This window comes from Cajanus cajan, chromosome 3 (genome assembly GCF_000230855.2).
Source record: "Cajanus cajan strain Asha chromosome 3, NIPB_CcT2T_4, whole genome shotgun sequence".
NCBI lineage: Eukaryota > Viridiplantae > Streptophyta > Magnoliopsida > Fabales > Fabaceae > Cajanus > Cajanus cajan.
The window spans coordinates 66,813,399-66,835,070 of NC_138519.1; the positions used below are offsets into that span (position 1 = coordinate 66,813,399).

General features: G+C 29.7%; 3 protein-coding genes and 1 non-coding gene across 6 annotated transcripts; all 4 read right to left on the minus strand.

The window, feature by feature from the left end:
- Nucleotides 1-371: 371 nt before the first annotated feature.
- On the minus strand, nt 372-3,084 carry LOC109791361 (thioredoxin M3, chloroplastic). 2 transcript variants are annotated; one of them, XM_020350656.3, is made up of 2 exons: nt 2,792-3,084; nt 372-983 (listed from the first exon to the last, which is right to left on the minus strand). In XM_020350656.3, the coding sequence occupies exons 1-2, from the start codon at nt 2,964-2,966 to the stop codon at nt 661-663; spliced, it is 498 nt and encodes a 165-aa protein (XP_020206245.1). In that variant the 5' UTR covers nt 2,967-3,084; the 3' UTR covers nt 372-660. The 2 variants fall into 2 exon arrangements, with proteins under 2 accessions (XP_020206245.1, XP_020206244.1); XM_020350655.2 differs by having other exon boundaries at nt 372-980; nt 2,792-3,075.
- A 1,889-nt stretch (nt 3,085-4,973) lies between these two features.
- Nucleotides 4,974-5,427, minus strand: LOC109791360 (putative UDP-arabinopyranose mutase 2). Its single transcript, XM_020350654.1, has 2 exons — nt 5,275-5,427; nt 4,974-5,123 (listed from the first exon to the last, which is right to left on the minus strand). The coding sequence occupies exons 1-2, from the start codon at nt 5,425-5,427 to the stop codon at nt 4,974-4,976; spliced, it is 303 nt and encodes a 100-aa protein (XP_020206243.1).
- A 6,184-nt stretch (nt 5,428-11,611) lies between these two features.
- TRNAR-UCU (transfer RNA arginine (anticodon UCU)) lies at nt 11,612-11,684 on the minus strand. Its single transcript has one exon. It is a non-coding gene; the product is annotated as a tRNA-Arg (tRNA).
- Nucleotides 11,685-13,986: 2,302 nt separating this feature from the next.
- Nucleotides 13,987-18,864, minus strand: MCCB (3-methylcrotonyl-CoA carboxylase). 2 transcript variants are annotated; one of them, XM_020350657.3, is made up of 9 exons: nt 18,506-18,864; nt 17,079-17,513; nt 16,849-16,939; nt 16,493-16,734; nt 16,044-16,208; nt 15,284-15,358; nt 14,876-15,007; nt 14,636-14,692; nt 13,987-14,545 (listed from the first exon to the last, which is right to left on the minus strand). In XM_020350657.3, the coding sequence occupies exons 1-9, from the start codon at nt 18,773-18,775 to the stop codon at nt 14,342-14,344; spliced, it is 1,671 nt and encodes a 556-aa protein (XP_020206246.1). In that variant the 5' UTR covers nt 18,776-18,864; the 3' UTR covers nt 13,987-14,341. The 2 variants fall into 2 exon arrangements, with proteins under 2 accessions (XP_020206246.1, XP_082927248.1); XM_083071122.1 differs by having other exon boundaries at nt 17,079-17,506; nt 18,506-18,646.
- Nucleotides 18,865-21,672: the final 2,808 nt, after the last annotated feature.

Below are 21,672 nucleotides of genomic sequence, written 5' to 3' on the forward strand. Positions count from 1 at the left end.
TTTTTAATCAGACAATCCAAAACCCCTACAAATAGACCAATTGTAGTGTTCATTTAATTAGTTAAATGACGCTTCAATCACGAATAAATATATCTTTTTTTGACACCATCACGAATAAATAATTTTTTTTTACACCAACCATCACGAATAAATATTAAAAACCAACAAAAAAAAAGAGCTAAAATGCATATTATAATCAAACAGAAGTATAACGTTTTGTATTTGTAACTAAATTTTATATACACAAAAGCTACTTTTAAACAGGCTAATATGAATATATATGTTATTACTTTAGTCAAACGCACTAGGGTGAGAACGGACAATAGTCACAATGAAGGTAATCAAATCCTCTAGTTTCAGAAAAGCAGGTATTCAAATCAAATGCCAAAGGAACAGTCAAATCTCAACTATGATATTCTCTGTAGCTTAACAAGGCTTTTCTAAGGAAATTATTGAGATTGGAAGTGGACCCTTCATTAAGAAAGCAGTGTCACAAGGCCACATCTATTATGGGGAAAAAAACGTACACAAAATATGTACAGAAGAACTCAGCAAAGTTTAGTCTGACAAGGTAACAGAAAATTTAATTGAAAATGAAAGGGTCATGCAGGGGCAAGAGTTTATCTCCTTTGCTGAGATTTTGCCAGCACTTATCCCTGATTATGATTTGAGCACCCTATCAATCGCAGCCACATAAAACTCCTTTGGCATGGTACCGATCACGGAATCGCATTTCTGGCCATTTTTAAACATTAATACCACAGGTACAGCCTTAATGTCATAGTCTTCAGCAACTTGCATGTCAGTGTCTGTGTTGAGTATAAAGCATTTGAGTTTCCCAGCATACTCTGTTGCAATTTCGTCTATTATCCGGTGAACCATCCTGCATGGGCCACACCAATTTGCATAGAATATGACAAGAACTGGGGTTTCACTTTTCAGAATCGAATTTTCCCACAGGTCTTTGGTAACTGGTGCAGCTGCTAAATAACAACTTCACATAATTAGAAGACCATCTTTTGATTCAAGCCACAATACACACTAACATCCCATAAATGACAAAATTGAAACAAACAAACAAAAAAACATGAGCCTTAAATCACAGTGAAATATTTCAACATTAATTCCCTCCTTTGTCAGGAACGTGGTTACATAGAGAGGGAAAATTTTCTACTCATTAAAAAACACTTGTTTCAGACTTCTTCTACATGGTTGACTCTCGTCTTTTTCTTTTGAGGCAGAGGGGACATTTTCATGATTTAATTTCAAACAAACTAGCAAGTCTGAAAAGGAAACAATTTAAATATATTTGAATATACAACAATAACATCAGGTAGCCCAAGCATCCAATCCTATTGATATAATAGCCAAAAGAAGTGGAAGGGCGTGGGGACGAAAGAACTTTCCAAGCTCTTCAGATGAGAAAACAATTATGACAATTTAAATGATCAAATTAGCCTCAGTCCTAAAAAACAAGAGGAAAAAAACTATTACAATAATGCTAGCAATTCAAACTAGGAATGAACACAATGATGAAATATCAACTAGGCTACATAATTTCCTTGAAATTTAAATAAACAAGGATAAAAGATCAAAAGGATACTTAGGTTTATAATGCTTCTGATCTGTAATTACACAAATACGTCATCATGACAGGTCCTGTATGCTGGATTGTCAGGTTGAAGCAAGATATAGGCAATAAACTATATTTTACGTGCCTGTCCTTCCCTGCCTCTGCATGTTATTTTGGGGACAAATGATTTAAAAGGAAAAAGTTCTGCAAAACTTAACCACAATTAAGAATGAATCTATTCCAACTGCAATTTATATTTTGTCAGTAGTTTGGACGTGTTTCACATATCCATTCCACTGTGGATACAATTTTCTAAAAAAGAGAATAGGAAAGGAGAACTAGATTCTTATTTTTAAGCAGATCCAGTATGACCATTTCAACACTTTCACATACATTGTTTGAGTTCATTTCTTCAAATTTGAAATGAGTACTAAAATATAACGCCTAATATTGTTTTTTTCAGTCACTCCAAAAGCTAAAATCACATGGTGACATTTTACACACCCTACGAAAAGCCCAAGTTGGAAAATGCTAAAAAGTATGAGATTTAAGGGTCAAACAGAACCCTTTAAGTGGAAAATGAAAAATACATTTAAAAAAAAAAAAGCAAAATCTCTTAAAAGTTACCAACATAGACACCAAAAAAAACAAAAGTCAGGGCACACAATCCGTCAATTACCACCCAGAACTCCACAGCAAGAAAAGCATTATCACTGAAATCCAAGCCACCCTCGTATCAACAAATTTCTTCATAACCTCCGTTGGTACTACACTACTACCCAACAGCCTCTCTAAAATTCTTTAGAGCTATTCCAAGATCCAATATGCAGCACATTGAGATTTGCACATTTCATCAAACACCACCTATATCATCCCACACGAAACCTCATAAAGTCTAGCCAGAAATGAGAGGAACAAAAACAATCATGGTTCCCTCATAGCATCATATAATACCTAATTTCGATCCATTATTACAAATTAGCATTCAGCATTCTTTAAAGTGGAAAACGAAAAGAATAGCAACGTGGTAACAATACCAACTGATCGGTTACACATCAGCAATAAACCCTCTTGTTCTCAAACACACACGTACGACGAAATCATGGAACACTGAATGTTCCCTATAAAGCTATAACACAAACACGATCTTGGCCCCGATCTGAGCCCATTTAAGGTTCCTAAAAGGAATAAAATAAGTAAAAAAAAATGAAAAAATACCTCTAGTTTCGTGACGCAAGGAGCGAATCTTGGGCATGAGAAGTGGGGTTTGAAGGTGGAGAGGGGTGTGGGGCATGCGCAAATGGGAGGGGAGAGGGTGAAGAAGGGAATGGGAAGAAGGGAAGATGGGTTTGTTGAGAAGGGGAGAGGAAGAGGTGAGAGAAAAGGAAGCCATTGAAGAGAGAGAAAAAAGAGAGAAGAGAAGACAAACACAAAGAATGGGACCGCACGCACATCAAAAGAAACCTCAGACTCTGCAATAAAAGCACGTGGATGGATCGATGCACACCAATTTCTGCCACTACCCACAACAACTCTAGTTTCAGTCAACATTGTATTGTATTCGATTTTATGTCAACAATCATCTTCGATTGTAATCTAAATATTTTCACATTTTATTTTATTTTATTATATATATGTGTGTGTGGTGTGTTAATAATAATTACATGATTATGCACTTCTACTAAATTCTAACATGTAAGTCTTTAGTAATGATGTTTGATGAGAAATGATTGTGGTATATCTTAAGGATTATTACCAACTTTCATCGGAGTATAATTAAAATTAAACAATGATTATTAATTTCTTTATTTTTAATATTTAATATATTTTTATACGTATTAAATTAATTGTGTAAATCTTATTTTTAATTTTTTTTATATGTGTAAATTTTATTATTATTTTATATAATTGTGTCATGTACACATACTTAATGGAGAATGTAATATATAGTTAAGTAATGAAAGTTTTTATTTAAAGGATGAATTCATCATATTAAAAATGGAGAAAAAAACGAGTGAGGAAAAGATTTGTTTTAATCTATTATTAACAAAATAAAGGTATTTTGTGTCTTGTGAATATTGTGTATAGAAGTTACAAAGCTGCAGTAAAATTACGATTTATTAAAAAAATCATTTTTGATAAATTAATAATTTTTTTAAATTAATAAAATAAAATTATTAAATTGATCTATATTTTTAAAAGAAGTATGTTGTTATCAAAATAAATAAATGATACAAATGTTTTTAAAATGTGGAAAATAAACATTTTTTCACTTTTATATATAGATATTGATTATTGATATTAAGAAGTGAATCAGACATGATTCTCCACTTCTTTTAAAATACAAAACACATAGTATTAGCGAAAGGGCAAACATAATATGAAAATTTTAAACCTAAAATCACTAAATAAATTGAAATAGCCCAACGATGGTTAATCCCCATATAATCAATAAAATGATTTTTTTTTCTCTTGATCTTGCAGCAAATGCAATGAAATTAGCTCTTGAGTATGGTCGTAACTAAAACAAAACATTAATCAATACTAGGGTTAATTAAGTTTTCCGTCTCTCTAAAACTTTATATATTTTTTTTTTAATTTTAGTTTCTTTAAAATTTTGACAAAATTATTTCTTTTATTCATCTTTTTTATTTACATTTTTTATTTACATTTTTTTTCTACACTATCTTTCTATTTATATTATTAGCTATATATGAATTTTTGAGAATCCTCAATAATTGCATCATTTTATTTTAAATGCAAGTTTCTTCAAGAGATTGAGTAATCATCTCTTTTCTTAATGCCTTATATTATTTGGTCATTAATAAAAATTATTGTTGTGTTCATAAGGTATCATGTGAATTTAGATGAAGATAATAAAGATCATTTGTCATATTTTGATTAATCTAAGAATATAATTTTTTTGATTCATGCTTTCTTGTGATTTTTTTTATCTTAATGCTTGTGTCTCTCTAGGTTTAAGAATTTAGAATACGAAGATTATTGAATGAGAAAATTCCATGAAATTGTTTTTAAGTAAACTATTTTTATAATCTATTATGAAGAGTTTATTGAAATAAGTTAAAAGAAGCTTATAGAGAGACATTATAAGTTATTTTCATAAGTTCTCCTAAATATTTACATAAATGTTTATGTCATATGATTAGTCCAAAAAATTTGTAAATAAGCTTTTTTAAATGAATCCTTAATTTAGTAAAGCTTAATTTCAATGTTATTGGTCAACTTGTATAAAAGTCACTCAAGTTTTATTGTTCTATGAAAAGAAGAAGAAGAAAAGATAGTTATAGGCTATTTTTTCTTCCTAATAATTTATATCCCTTGAGTTGCATAGATCAAGACCAATAATATATGTTGTAGGATCATTGGGCAATGCATCAAATTATGCTCCAAATGAGTTTAGTTTGTCCCAAACTTCAATCCACATGACCATGGCATCTGCAAGCTTGTTGAAATACTCATCAACCTTGCCAAGCATGGCCTTAGCTTGCTTGGAGAGTTCAATGTAGCATTGTTTAACAGTTGTGCAATCCTTTGGAAGAGAAATAGAGTGCAAAAATGGGATCAACTCTTCTTGCCAAAAAAAAGTCCTTTATACTCCTTCTTAAGGTTCACAAATGGGTTGCTATCTTTGTTGTAAAAATAATGTCAACTAAATTGAACATAAGTTTGTGAAATAATACCTTCACACACCAGCCAACCCACATATCATCATAGTGTCCAATAGGTTGACCCTCACCCATGAGTCCAAAGTACATTGCAAGACCAATGAATTCACAGTTGAATGCCAAATTCATAGGACAAACGGGAAAGATAGTTCCATTTGGTATAGTCATAGTTGCATCTACAATTCTATATACTTGAGAAAACTAGAGGAAAGTATAATTGTTTTATAAAATTAAAATTTTTCATTGTGTGGATATAAGTTATGATGCTAGGATAACCCAAGTTGAGAGTTCTTCAATAAGTAAGCTAGTTTTTGGATGGATAGTTCGTTTTAAGTTGTTTCCTCTAAATTTTATGTGGAAATCGTATGAGGTTAGATCGTGCCATATGTGTATAAAGTAACCAACGAGTAAAGTATAAAGTTAAGGGGTAAAACCCCTAACTAATTATTGGAAATATGTATAGTATTTAAAGGGTAGTCAATGAGTTAATCCCATGTAAGGCTTAGATATGCTTGTTAAGGTTGTGATAAACTCACACCCAAGTTATTCTACTTTAAAAGTAGTGCTAGAATTTCCTAGTTTAAGTGGAAAAACCTAATAAATTAGTTTAAGTTGTTTACTTGACACTCTCAAAGACCTAGCGCTATCTATACTTGACCTGGTTGTAATAGGTCAGATGTTGTGGTTTGATAGGGTCTAATCACTTAGACTACTCATATTTATTGTAAGAGATATTCATAGTTGATATGCATAATAACACATTAGTTGTTTAAAGGTGTTTATGATGTAAGTTACTGCATTGTTTATGTGATATTATTGACAAGCTGAAAGTTGCTAAATTGTGTTGCATTGAATTTTTTTTATCAGCGCATTGAATGTTGATTACATTGTCTATAGTATATTGTTGTAATCTTATATTGATTCTTTCACAAACTTACCCTTTATTTTCCTTGTGATTGGAACTACAATGATCATACTTGGTATGAAAGTAGGACTAAATTAGCAAGATAGTTTGGTTAGCAACTGAAGGGTCATGTGACCTAATTTTTGGTGATGCTACTCTGATGTATCATGATTGTTGCATAGACGTTAAACTAGATTAACGATATTTTGTATACAATTTTGTAATTTATGTAGATTATATATATATGTACAGGGTTTATATACAACCTCATAAAGGACTTTATGTTTTTAGTCATATATGTAGGAACTTTTTTATGTTTTTTGTCCTACATGTGTATTTAATTGCATGAATGATCGGAAACTATTGCATGATAATCCCGGGATAGTTGAATACAATTAGTATTTCCATTGTGTAGTAACTATTCTATATCGAGTGTAGTGACATGTCAGAGCATTACAATATCGACAAAAAATTACTACCATTTAAAAAAATATATATTTGTACAAGGACGGAAACTAAAGAAATGGTATATTTCAAGGATAATATATATATATATATATATATATATATATATATATAAACACTAAATATTTTTTAAAATAGAATTTGACTAAGTGTCAACAAATATTTTTGTTATTATTCGTGTCAACTTTTATGAAATGAAAAGAACACTCAAGTGTTATATGTTGGTTTATGGATGTGTATGGTAACATAACATTGTCTTAGTAATGATATTAAAAAGAACTTGTCTAAGTGTGAATAACACTTTGAGACCACTTAATTTTGGTGGAGTAACATTATTATTTTACAATTTACGACTAAATGTACATTATATATAATTAAAATTTTATAATGAATTATAGGTTTGAATATGTTTTTGGTCCTTGAAACATTTGTTTTAAGAATTTATAAAAAAGAATTATGAGTGCAAATACGAACATAATATATCAAATATAATTTTGGGTGTCAATATGGATTATTACTTGACCATATGATAAAGTCAAAAGTAGTTAAAAAGATCATATTATAGTGAGGACTAAAAACAACAATTTCAATTTTAGAGTGATGAAAAATAAAGAAAAATATATGGAACTAAAATCAAAAGTAGCTCATTTTATTGAGACTAAAAATATGTTTAAGTCTAAATTATATATATATATAAGGCTTAAATATGTTTTTAATTTCCTATAAAATGAGTGAGTTTTGATTTTGGTTCCTATAATCTTTTTTTTGTTATTCATTCTTCTAAAATTTGTAAACATTTTTTTAGTCCTTATAAAAAAAATTTGATCCTTGTAAAATGTGCAAATTTTGGTTTTGACCCTTATAAAATAAATTTTCTTAATTTTCATTGTAACACTATGAGTCTTAGAATGTTATTTTGTGTTGAGGAACTCTAGAATCTGAAGATTTCTTATGATTTTAAGTAATTTTGGGGGTTTCTCTAGGCAAAGGTGTAGTTAGACCTTAAATGGAGGAGTATATAAGGTTTTTATTTAGAATAGAGCCTCATAAGTTTCGTTCTAAGAAATTAGAGAGAGAGAAAACCCTAGAGAGGAAAGCTATGAATTCTAACTTCTTCTTCTTCTAGGCTCCCCAAACCCGTGAGATCAGTGGGGAGTGTTGGTTCATGTCCTTAGTGTTGAGTCCTTGTGTTGCTAGAGAGTATGGAGCTCGTCTTCCTCTTCTTCTACCTTAGAGTCCTTCCCTGATTTCATTACATTCTGAGGTAAGGGAAGCTAGAATTCTTACTTAATGGGTTTGTTCAGTTGTTAATTTGATTAAGAGCTAAAAGTTGTTAGAATCTTGGAGATTCGTAGATGTGTGGATTGATTTCGGAGTGGGTTGCATGTTAAAATTTGAGTTTTTGGTGTTCTTGATGAAGGAAGAAAGATTTTATGCATTGGTTTATGAGTTGGTGTTGCATGTTCCTTTTCTTAAAATTTTGATTTGTAGATGATATATAATGAGTTGTATGCAGGAATTGAGTCTGATTTTGAGGATTTTAATATTTTGTAGGGAAGGAACTTTCTTGAGCTGATGAGTTGTTCTTGATGTTTATGCATGTTAGATGAAAGTGGAGTTGAATTGTATAGCATATAACTATGTAGTTGTGTTGAAGATGTACGATGCATATTGTGAGTTGTGTAGATGTGATGAATTTGCATGATGTTATTAAGTTGCTAAGATGATATATGCTAAGAATGCTTTAAGCATTCAGATATGGTGTTGTTGAGTTGCGTTGACCAACTTATAACTAGAGGAGAGGTTGTTTTAAAGTTGCATATCCCATTATGTGAATATTGTGTTATGGTACTTCGAGAGTCTAATTTTGTTAAAAATCCTTCTTGGGAAGTTGACTCTTAAAGAGGACAGTTGAGTCTCCTCTAGGACCTTAGTTGGTACTTTGTGCGAGCAAATTTGAGACACACATCTATAAAGTGATCAATTGAATAAATTACGAAGTTGGGAATTTAACTCCTAACCGAGTATCGAAAAGGCATAGTATTTGGGAGTAGTTGAGGGGCTAATCATATAGGAGGCTTAGTTAAACTAGCTAACCGTGGTAGACCTATACCCAGTTGTTTTACCCTGACAGTAGTATTAAACTTATTTATTTAAGTGGCGACATCTGAGAAACCAAATTTTTGTATTGTGGATTAATATCCAATTTGTTTTTGATTTAGCAAGTTAAAAAGATCATCTTGTGTTGGTTTGGTAGTCTTGTGTTGTTGGAGTTCTCCTAGTTGAAATGCGTGATGACACATGTAGTTGTTGTGCAATATATATTATGTTGTTGTGATAAAAAAATTTTGAGATGTTGATGTAATGATGTTCAAGTTAATATTGTTTTACAGTAGACTGAGTTGTTCATATTTATATATGTTGGCTGTGTTGTAATGCTATGTGTTGAAACTGTTGAAGGTGTAGGGAAGATGTGCTGATGTTTTGTGTTGTTTATATGTTGTCACTTTAAACTAATTTACTTTTGCATGTTTTTCATATAGTTTGGATTGTGATGATCCTACATGGTATGAGAGTAAAGTAGGAATAGGTACAAGTACAAGGTGTTGTTGTTGAGTTGGGTATCAAGAAGATGACAAGGTTGTTTATATTTTTGGATGATACTACAATGTAGTACTTTGTATAGAAGTTGCTTGACTTACAACTTAGGTTATATAGTTTACTTTTAGTGAATTACTGTATTTATATCATATATGATTGTATAGTTGTTTCACTTTCACATGAATGAGATATAATAGATATTCAGTTATCAATAGACTTAGAACTCTAAGCTATTAGTTGTTTTATTGTTTCTAGTTATAAGTCGTTAAGTGTAGGGATCAAAATGGATCGTTACATTCATCCTTCTAAAATATAAAATCATAAGTTTTAGTTCATAAGGATGATTTTAACGTATGTAAATAATATTTATTTTAATGACTTATAATTTTTTTTAGAGTTGTAGCATACTAACATAATTTTATTAATAATTATGGGTAACATATGAGATGATCACTTGACCTTTTAATTAACAAATAAGTAATTAAAAATGATTACACATAATTAAGACTAAAAACATCCGTTTAAATTTTAAATGGATGAAAAATAAAGAATTTTTTTTTACAAGTATCAATATCAAAATTTGTTCATTTTTCATTGATAAAATCATATTTAACCTTCAAATAAATATTTTATTTGAATATATCAATTATATTTAAAATTTATATAAATAAAAAATTTTAAATATATAAATAATATTTTAAATTTATGATAAATAACTTATATTTTGACATAAATTTTTTTTTTATAATTGATAATTTATTTTAAAAATTTTAAAATTAAATTTATAAAATATATGATAAATAAAAAATGAATTAGATAAAAAAAATTAAAACTTCTACAAATTTTCTATTTTAAAAATTTCTAAAAATATTCTTACACATAGACATATTTATGTATAGAGATTAATTAATTCATTAAAAAAATTAAATTAAATCAATGCGTGAGATATAAATTTGGATATTTTTAATATGGACAATGATTTTTTTTTCTTTTGATTTTTCTTTTTTGATTTTTTGTCTTGCAATCGCAGATAGGCCTGCACGGCCGCAAGCTACGTGGTGCAGATGAGGACCTAAATTTCTTTAACCCATTTAAATGTGGGCAAACCATTTAAATTGTGAGTTTATGTGAGGTGGGCCTAAGCAAACATGTCAACTTCTATTCCTAGCTCTACCCTTAACACATGAAGGGATGTTTCACTAAGAAAATTTAATGTGTGAGCAAAGATCTCAAACAACTGTTCTTTTTCTCATTGTAATATTTTTATGATTGGTGATTGAAAATTTTAGATCTATTTAATATTTTTAATTAATGCTTTTAAAATATTCTTCGACAAAATATTATAAAATAATTTATTAATTAATTATAAATATTATTTTACTTAGTGATAATATGAAAGTGACCATTATGATAGTATTTTTTTTTAATGAGTAGTACATTAGTTCTTAGGCACTAACTACAAAATGCATCAATTTTAATCTTTTTAATTTTATGTTTTAACTACACCAAATTTTTATATTACATTCATATATATTAACAGAGTCTAACTTAGTTGATCGATTTGGATAAGACTGCATGAGTTTTTGTAAATATTTTAATATTAGGTTTAATTTTTTACATAAGTATATATATATATATATATATATATATATATATATATATAAGGGTTATAATAACACTAGTGTAACTTTTATTAAGTATTACACCGCTCAATAACTTTATATTAATTGTGAATTTTGTAAATTCAACCATTAGATTGAAAGTTCATATCACTTTATATGTGTATATTAAATTTTGTTAAAATTAAATAACTTGAAGGTAATCAAAATGTTTATATTTTAGTATATTTTGAAATGGATATATTATGTCAATTTTGTTTTATAAAAATGGAGTATCAAATCATCTTAGATGAATATAAAATTTTGTATATATAATCTAAGAGCAAAGAACTTTCAATCTAACGGTTAGATTTATAAAATTCAAATTTAATATAAAATTATTAAACGGTATAATACTTGGTAAAAATTACACCGATATTATTATAATTCTCCTCACACATACATACATATATATATATATATATATATATATATATATATATATATATATATGTGTGTGTGTATGTGTATGTGGAGATTAATGTAAAATAAATACATATGTACCAAAAACTAACTTGACTTGTTGGTTTACTTTTACTAATTCAATTTTCACCTTTTCATTTCAATAAAATAAAAAAAAAATTCATGTGGAGGACCAAAGGGTAATTAATCCAAAAACAAGAAATAACACCATAAACCTAACACGCCCGGTGGGACTCGAACCCACAATCGCCGGACCAAAGGGTAATTAATCCAAAAACAAGAAATAACACCAAAAACCTAACACGCCCGGTGGGACTCGAACCCACAATCGCCTGATTAGAAGTCAGGCGCCTTATCCATTAGGCCACAGGCGCTTCTGCTATCAATGGTATGTTACCTTTTATAATATTATAAGTGTTAACTGTTAAGATTATCTTCCCTTGATGCCATAATAGAATTATTAATTCTCTTAAAATACTAAAAGAAACCATCCTACATGGCTCCTAAATAAGAGGCCAAAATGATATTGTATTTTTTCTAGATATAATATAATTTATGACATTTGTCTTTTTAGGATGAAAAACAAAATAATATCATTTAAGATTTTTTAAAGAAAAATAAATAAATAAATAAAAGGTTGTGGCATTGTCTTCTTTAATTTGTTACCAACTAAATTAATTATGACCTTATTTTACATAATAATTTTTAATGATTTTAAAATAATGAATAAGTTAATTTTAGTTTATAAAAAAATTATTTATTTATTTATTTTTTCTCTTCTGAAAGTGTTCCTAGAAAATTTATCCAAAGAAACTTATAATGAACATTGACGACATATTCTATTTAACACACTATTACTATATATAAAAATTTATTAGAAACTCCAAAATCATAAGTGAAGTTGTTAAATGAGAAATGAAACTTACATCTTTTTTATAATTTCAAATAATTTTCAACTAATAATAATAAAATATGTATAAAAGAGTACAAAAAGCGCGTTACTAACATGTTCTCGTTATAATAATTGGTAAAAGAAAAAGATAGAAGAGCATGAAATATATATTTATTTGATAGATATTAGTGACACTCTTTTTAACATTTTTCTAAATTTTTCTTTATTATTAGCTAAACAACTTATTAAAAATAATAAATTATAGTAAGTCTAATGTTCCATTTAATAAGTTTTTCTTATCATATATTAAATAGAGTTCTATGTTCAAATCATGTGAATATCATTTCATTCCAAAAGATAAAAAAAAAATTGTTAGAAGAAATGTTACTATTATTCCTCACATGTATAATTATCCAATTCTTATGCATCCAATGGGTTTGATTGCATACACAGGAATGCAAGATTTTGACGTGAATCCAAATTTTGAGAAATGTTAGGATCTCGTTTTCATTTACATTATTTTGAAAGTATTTTATTAGTCAAAATTTATTAGAAATGACAATTTTGGAAACCATATATGTACTATTTAATGAATCTATATCATAATTTTTTTAGTTTAAAATAAATTTTAAATATTAGAAAAGAGTGTTTTGTTTGTGCTCCTTATTTTTATTGTTGTAAAAATGTATATAATACCTCTTTCTTTGCCACCTCTTTATTTTATTTATTTTTCTTTTTTAATAACAACACAAATACATCAAACTTTAGGTCGCAAATCACAAAGGCCAGTTGAGTGGTAAAAGGCCAACTGAGTGGTGGTAAAGTATGAGTAGTATATACAAAATCTTAAATTTTAATTTTATCATGTTATTATAACTTCTACTCAAAAACAAAAATAACTCTAGGTCGTTACAACTTTCAGGGAAGAAAAAAAAAACTTAAAATTCACATTCTAAATACACCATATTTTGTGTTTTCAATGGCAAGCTTCAAGGAAGCAGAGATGCATAGACCAATGACTCTTCTTGTATCAGCTGGATCAATGATTCCATCATCCCAAAGCCTCGCTGTTGAGTAAGGAGTATCTCTCCCATGAAGATTAAGGATGTAAGTTTTCATTTAGGGCCCAAGCCCTCCAGTATCACTTAAAAAGAATTACATTAAAAATAATTTTATAAAGACATGGCTCGAATAATATTTTTTTTGTTACACAAAATGAATTTAATAATTATTATAATATAAGGTTAATCTTAAAATTTTTTAAAAAATTAATCAAGAATATATAATTTAAATATTTAATTTTACATTTTTTCATAGTAAAAAATATATTTTTAATTAATTTATTCTTATTTAGTGTAATAAAATTCTTATTGTTAATAATAATATATCTACTTGGTCCAACAATGAATATAGCTTAGTTTCTACACAAATTAAATATAAGAATAAATGTAACGTTTTTTTTATATAATTTATTAAAATAACTCACTTTCAATAAGTGCATTACTTTAATTATAGTAGTTAAATAATTTATGAAGAGATAAATTTAGAAAAAAATTAATAAATATTAAGTTGAAAAGGGAGAAAACATATTTTTTTTAAACATTTTTTAAATGCTAAAATGTTGATAATTATAGGACAAATAGAATATTATTTTACTAATAAAACCTGACAGAGTTAATAGATAGTTAAGTCTTTAAATACATCATGTGTCCAATTCATAAATATAAATAAACCTTTATTAAAAGAGGTAAAATAAAAACTCACTTTAATCGCTTTGAAAAGAATTAATTTCAAACTAACAATTGTTTTTATTTAAATTTTAAAATATTATAATACTCGTACAATGCACACGGACAAGATGCGCTCCTCCTATAATGTATATTGGACCAATTCTTACAAACAGTGAGTTTGCTTTAGAACGAATCCATCCGCATGCAAGATTTTTGTTGTGAATCCAAAGCAACGTGCAGAGACATTTTTATTACACATGCATGGCGCACCACTCCGCTTGTTCCCTTTCGTATCGTTATACTGCCCTTCACCAATTCACCCACACTTTTTTTTTTTCATTCTTAATAACAGCACTGAGACTAAAAACTCTAGGAAGCTGCAACTTTTTGGGCAGAATGAAATTTGAAATTACATTCTAAATACACCATATTTTGTGTTTTCAATGGCACGGTTCAAGGAAGCAGATATGCATAGACCAATGACTCTTCTTGTATCAGCTGGGTCAATGATTCCATCATCCCAAAGCCTCGCTGTTGAGTAATAAGGATTTGCTTCTCTCTCATATGCCTCAACTACTTCCGCTTTGAACTTCTCTTCTTCTTCCTTGCTCCACTGCATTACAAGTATACAAGCAAAGACAGATGAGAAAACCATGAATATGTTATCAACAAGGGAAAATAAAATTCCTCAATCATATTCTACCTGAATTCCTTGTCTTTTCTTATTGCCTTTCTCTATTTGGGCCAGCACACCAGCAGCCTGAGTGATTTGACCACAGTCCAGAGGAATATAATTAGAACCCCACAAACAAGATGAACATCAAGTAATGATCAATCAATTCTTTCATGTCCAGGGTGATTTAGAATGGAGGAAGCATGATATATAATGATGTATCACAAAGCACAGAACAAGAACCAAGCAGACTCATGAGAGATATACTACCTGAGCCCCACCCATCACAGATATTCTAGCATTAGGCCAAAGGAACATGAAATTGGGACTATAGGCACGACCACACATTGCATAGTTTCCTGCACCGAAGCTTCCTCCAACAATTATAGTGACTTTTGGTACCTGCACGTATTTATTTTATTTGTAGAAAAGTTAGTTTTCCCTTTAAAAATATCTCATGCTTCGAGATTCACCTTTATAAACATACTTAAAAGTTAAAAACATCATATTCTATAGTCTTCTCTGGGAATTGACCTAATCCCCCTCCCACCTCACAAGGTACAGAGAAAAGGCAATACAAGTACAATTGTAAAGATGAAACACATCAACCCCCACTCTATACAGCTAAAGAATAAAGATATGTTATAACTTGTAAGTTGGTGGCTGGAACCCACAAACCTTTGCACAAGAAACAGCCATCACCATTTTTGCACCAGACTTAGCTATGCCATTCGCCTCAGATCTTGAGCCAACCTAGAGAGTAGACAAGTATCACAGTTTCATAACTCAATTGTTTAGAGAAAGGATATTCAATATCTAGGCTTAACAAGTATCGGTTTGGAAAAAAAGAATGACAAGTTAATAGTAAATGCTTTCCTTCAGCATCTTATAATTTTCCATTTTCTAGACAACAATAAATATAATTATGACAAAAGAAGATGGATGACAGACATGAAGAATTTGACACCCACACCGTAAGAAGATGGATGAACTTTGAGATCTTATGTGCATTTACTTGGTCTTACGGAGTCACTGATCCATCCGTATTTCCTAATCATTATATTTCTGTTGAATTTCAATTGACGATTCTCAAACTCACCTGACTTTACTCAGTCTTTACAGTGTCACTGATCCATCTGCATTTCCTAAATCTACACATTATTAAATATCTATTGAATTTCAATTGATGATTCTCAAACCCACCTGACTTTAATGCCTAATTGCTTATCAATCATACAGCTCATTTATGTAAAAATATGGAGCATTTTAGATATTTCAATAAGTAATTAGTAAAATGAATCTAATGACATAATTCGTACCATGAATCCACTGATGTTCTGAAGGAAAAAGTAATCAATCTACTCAGAATTCAGAATATAACGACACAAAGCATAGTAATCAGAGTAAGTGATTAACTAAAGAAATAACAATTTCATACCATGAATCCAGTGATGTTCTGAAGGAAGACCAAGGGAATGTTACGTTGAGTACATAATTCAATGAAATGGGCCCCTTTCAGTGCAGATTCATTAAATAAAATCCCATTGTTTCCAATAATTCCAACAGGCTGTCCGAAAATTCTTGCAAATCCAGTTACAAGTGTCTGCCAAGATTTAGAATAAGGCTATAATATACAGATAGGGCATTGCAACTGTGCTTTTCTTCAAGGTTGCCAGTATATTGATGAGTTGTATAACTTTTATTGGCTGTTGCATATACTTGGTAGACTCCAAATATTTATTGTGAAATCAACAACCAATAAATGTGTGACAAATCACCAAGGGTACAGGCACCCAGAAAAAAGTAGTCGTTCCATGGCAACCCATACATATTAAGACTATCTGATTATGTTTAAACAGATTGAAAGTAAAGTGGATATGTCCTCACAGTGCCATACAATTTCTTGAATTCATCAAATTCACTTCCATCAACAATGCGATCAATAACTGATCGGATATCAAACTGTTGCTTAAGATCAGTGGGAGCAATAGAACGAAGTTCATTGACATCATACAGTGGCTCTTTATATTCATAATTTATATTTTGCAATTCATTTGCCAAGACATCTTTCCCAGCCATGTGCAAATTCTTAATTATATTCCTCCCAAGCGCAAGTCCATGAAGTTCATCTACAAGAAACAAAACATGAACAATGTCACTATCAGGAACCAAGTTGATTTCATTAGTTATCACGTTTTCTATACACTTGGATGTGCAAGAGAGAAAGTATCCACAGCAAATACCTTGAGCAAAATAATCAGAAACTCCTGATGTCTTGCAGTGCACCGTAGCACCTCCCAAATCCTCTGCTGAGACTTCTTCTCCAGTGGCAGCCTATAAATACATTTAAGGTCACTTTTTGTTAGAAACTACATTAACGCAAACACAGGTACAGGTTTTAAAAGTTAAAAAAAAAAAAATAGCCAGAGTTTATCACACAGTATTTTGTGGCACCAGAGTAGCTAGAGCTGACCTTAACAAGAGGTGGCCCTGCTAAAAAAATGGTTCCATTTCCCTTGACCATCACACTTTCATCAGCCATAGCAGGAATATAAGCGCCACCAGCAGTGCAAGAGCCCAATACCAATGCAATTTGAGGAATTCCTTGGGAAGACATTACAGCCTGATTGTAGAATATTCTACCAAAGTTTTCTCTGTCTGGAAACACCTCAGCTTGCTTGGGAAGAAAAGCACCTCCACTGTCAACAAGATATAGACAGGGCAATTTGCACTGAGCAGCAATCTCCTGTGCCCTGAGGTGCTTCTTAACAGTAATGGGATAATAAGTCCCTCCCTTGACAGTGGGATCATTAGCCACAAACATACAGAGTCGCCCATGCACGGGACCTATCCCAGTAACAACCCCACCAGAAGGCAAGGGGTCTTCATACAAGTCATGTCCTGCAAGCTTTATCACCCAAAAGTTAAAATCTTTCCTAGCCAAACCCACAAACCCATACCTCATAATTCTCACCCATTTCCTAGCCTCAAGTCCTTAACCTTTTAATTCCAATCACATGACATGTCTACTATGTTTAACTAACCAGCTTCCTACAAACCCAAATAAATTAGAAAAATGATCTTTAAGAATGTGATGGGCGAAGTGACTACATAGAAAAAGAGGGGAAAAAAATAACAGATAATCATTATTGAAAAAAACTAATACTGATCCTTCCATCCTATAATAAGTATCATTTTTACACATTAAGAAAAACTAATAAATGGATGAATAAGAATAACAATTTTACAAAAATTTACTTTATCTTTATTTTGTTTGAAATGATGCAACATAATATCTACTCAGTAAAGAATATCATAAGGGACTAATGGAGTCTAAACACTACGTGTCTCTATATTTTATTTTAAAAAATATTTAAAAATTATTAATATTTATTAAATCAATTGGTATTATGTTTGATCTTTAAATTTATAGATGTTGAGATCTGAGTCTTATTTTTATAAAGATGATTAATATTCAATACTATTTTTTATTATTTAAAAAATTTAAAGATAAAATTATAATAAAAAAATATATACACCAAATCAAACTATCCTCTTTAATTATATATGTTATAGATTATAGATATATATATAAAAAATAATAATTAACACTATATTAGAAATAAGTAACATAACACTTATTTTGAAGAGCTAAGTATGCGTCAGAACTTAATCACTAGTAAAGACCAAAGATGAGTCAAAAAGGAAATTGCCCGAAACAAACATGAGTCAATTTAATTTTAAAATCATAAAAATAGTATTTCAATTTCTAAAACCATTAAATATCTGGTTGAAAGTGTAAAAAAACTATAATGACAGTGTAATTCATCAGTCCATAATAACATTTAATTAAGCGATAATTATTCAATATATTTGTTCAACGATAAAAAGAAAAAGAACCTGTGAAAGCTCGAGGAAGGAAGAACCAGGATCGAGAAGGCGATCGATTCTCTCACGGGGAAGAAACTTGTTCCTGCTCCTGTTCCTCTTCACTGCCTCGGCTCCTCCACCAGCCAAAACCTTTCGAACATGAGATTGGAGCTGCGCAAGCAGCTCCTCCATGGCCCCACCATGAGGAGTGTTTGTTGCGGCTGCGGCACCCAAGCATAACCACCTTCTCGTCCCCGATCCTCCCAATAAATTGGACTTTCTTCCGATTAACCCAAACATCCCTTATCTTCGCGAATCAATGATGCCACTCCTCTTACTCTGACTACACCTATTGTGTCTATCGGATGACGGCTTCACTCTCCGTTATTGCAATAATAAATACATCGATGTCGCATTCGGATAATCTTGCCACGTCTTTCATGTTATAATAAGAACAACCCTTTTTTTGGTATTATTCTTTTTTTTTTTTGGGTAATACATAAGAACAACCCTTTTAACGTATTTAAATATTTTTACTATTATTTTACGATTAGATAATACTTTAATTAATTTATCTAATAAAATTAGTTTAAAATAGCATCATTTATGTTTATTTTTCTATTTTCAGTATTTAAGGATTTACAACAACTCGCCTTTTTTTTTTCCTGACCAATTAAGTTATATTTCATTTCATTGATGTCTTTAAAAGTTTTTGACCGGAAAAAAAATATGAACGTGAAACCTTATTATAATTTTTCTCATTATTTAAAGCTATAATTTACGGGTGGAAATTCATGTTCTAAATAAAAAAGAGTGGAAGTTAATGTTTTGTTTGGTTTAGGAAGGATAAAGGAGAGAAAGTGAAAGGAAAAAAAAAGTAAAATAATTTTTTTAAATTGTTTGGTTGTATAAAAGGTGGAAAGAAAGAAAAGAAATGTATAAATAAAAAGACATGAATATTTCAAAATAAAAAAAATACTTGTTATAATAAATTATAGTATTTTTGTTTTAAGTTATTTAAGATATTTTTTGTTTTACCTTTCACTCTAAAATGGAAGTGAATTCTACTATTTGATTTCTTTTCTCTCTTATTTTTTTTTCTATCAAATAGGAGAAAATTTATTGATATACGTGTTTTATTTTTTATTCTCTTTCTTTTTCCTTTTTTGTCTTATATTTTAAGTAGTGTTAAATATTTTTTTAGATTATTTAATTATATTTAAATTATTTTACATTGTTTGATTTTATTTATTTTTCTTATTTTAAAGTGTTTAAAATGAAGATGGTTATTTTATATTTACAATATTTTTATTAACAATTGAGAGCATTAAAACATGTTGAATCCATGCCATAAATGAATGTTTTAATAACGGCAAATCCTTAGTTCCATGTGTTTTATCATAGAAGAGTGTTCATAAAGGGTAATAACAATTTTGCTTAAGTATTTTAGTTTTAATTTGTTATGTACTTAGAAATATTATAAGTAGTTCAGCTAGAAAAACACTCAAAAGCACAATCATGCTTTAAAGTTGATATGTAGCACCTTGGTCATAGCTATCCTTTGTGTGCACAAGTCTGATGTCTCTAGGAGATTCAAGTTGGACATATTCTCTTAGGGAAGATACCTTGAAAGGTCTTGTACATTAGTATCTTTAGTATAGCCTCCCAAGCAGCAAGTCTTAATTCAAACTCAATTACTCAAAACACTGGTACTAAAAACCCTATTTAGAAGGAATCACACTCAGAAAAAAGCTCCAGAAGTAAATTTCTTTTGAAGGATATGCTAACAATATCAAAATAAAAAGTATAAAATGATGTCAGCATAACTTAAAAGTTAAGCCAACTTCAAAGGATTTATTTTGGAGCCTATAAAAGGAAGATCAAGGGAACTCTTTGAAGCAAGCAAGATAAAAAATAGTCATCAAAGTATAAACTTTCATAGTTGTAATCCTTACTTCATACTCTTCTTTTAGATATCTTATCTTCTACATCTGTAAACATATTTGTAAAAGAAAAAGAAGTGTGGATATTTTCTTAGTGGAAGCTCCTAATCAAGGAGAGTGTGCTGAAATCTTAATAGTTGTTAGGATTCAAAACCTTAATTTGTATCAGCTTGTCCTACCCAAATTTGTTGTTCAAAGGGTGAGGAAGGTGGGAAAAGTTATCAACCAATTGGTTGAGGTTACTCATAACAAGAGGTTGTGAGGGTAAGGTTCTCAACATGTTGTTGAGGGAAGAAATTAGTTAATAGCTAATAATACTATACAAATGGCAGGTGGTTGGGTTGTGTAGGGAAAATCTAGCAGGTAGGTAGTAATTGCAAATAGAGCAGTTATTGCTGATCATAGTAGAAAAATCTCATAGCGTGTGTGAGGACTAGATCTAGTAACCTAAGGTTGGGTGAACCAAGATAACTTTTTGTTTGCAATCTCTCTTACCATATCTACTTTACTTGCTTTAATTGCTTATCATTGCTTATAACCTTAGTACATATATTATGTGTCGTGGATATAATCTATTAAAGGAATCCTCAAAGAAATAATTAATTTTATACCATCAGAAGCATAAGCTTCTAAAGGACTATTTTATAAGGAAACATAAAAGGCTAACTAAGTATCAAAAATTCAAAAGACTTTAATTTTAAGAAATCCGCAATTCAACCTTCCTTGTTGTTAGCTAACATTTACTTCAAAACATTCTTTGAATTATGCATTGTGTAGTGAGTTTGGTGAAGGTGATTAGTAGAGATCATAGAGTATAAAATTGGTGGGTCCCATATTTTTTAATGCACACCAAAATGAGTGGATTATAATGGAAGTGCAAGATTTTACAATTGTATCCTTATAAAATTGACAATTAGTGGCTATGTGTTATGATTATTAGCAACCATAATCAATTATATCAATTACATAATCAATTATGAAAGACAAATTTTAAGTTATAGATGAATTCACTTTTCATATAATTGATTATACAATGAGCATAATCAATTATGTAGACTCTCGATGCACTTTGGTGTTATATGAAAGTCTACATAATTGATTATGAACAATATATAATCAATTATATGAACTTATTTAATTGAAATTTTTTTTGAATCATAAACTTAATTGTAAGGAAATATATGTAAATCAATTTATAATATCATCTAAACTTTTTTATTCAATCTATTATAATTTGTTCTAGTGTTGGAGATT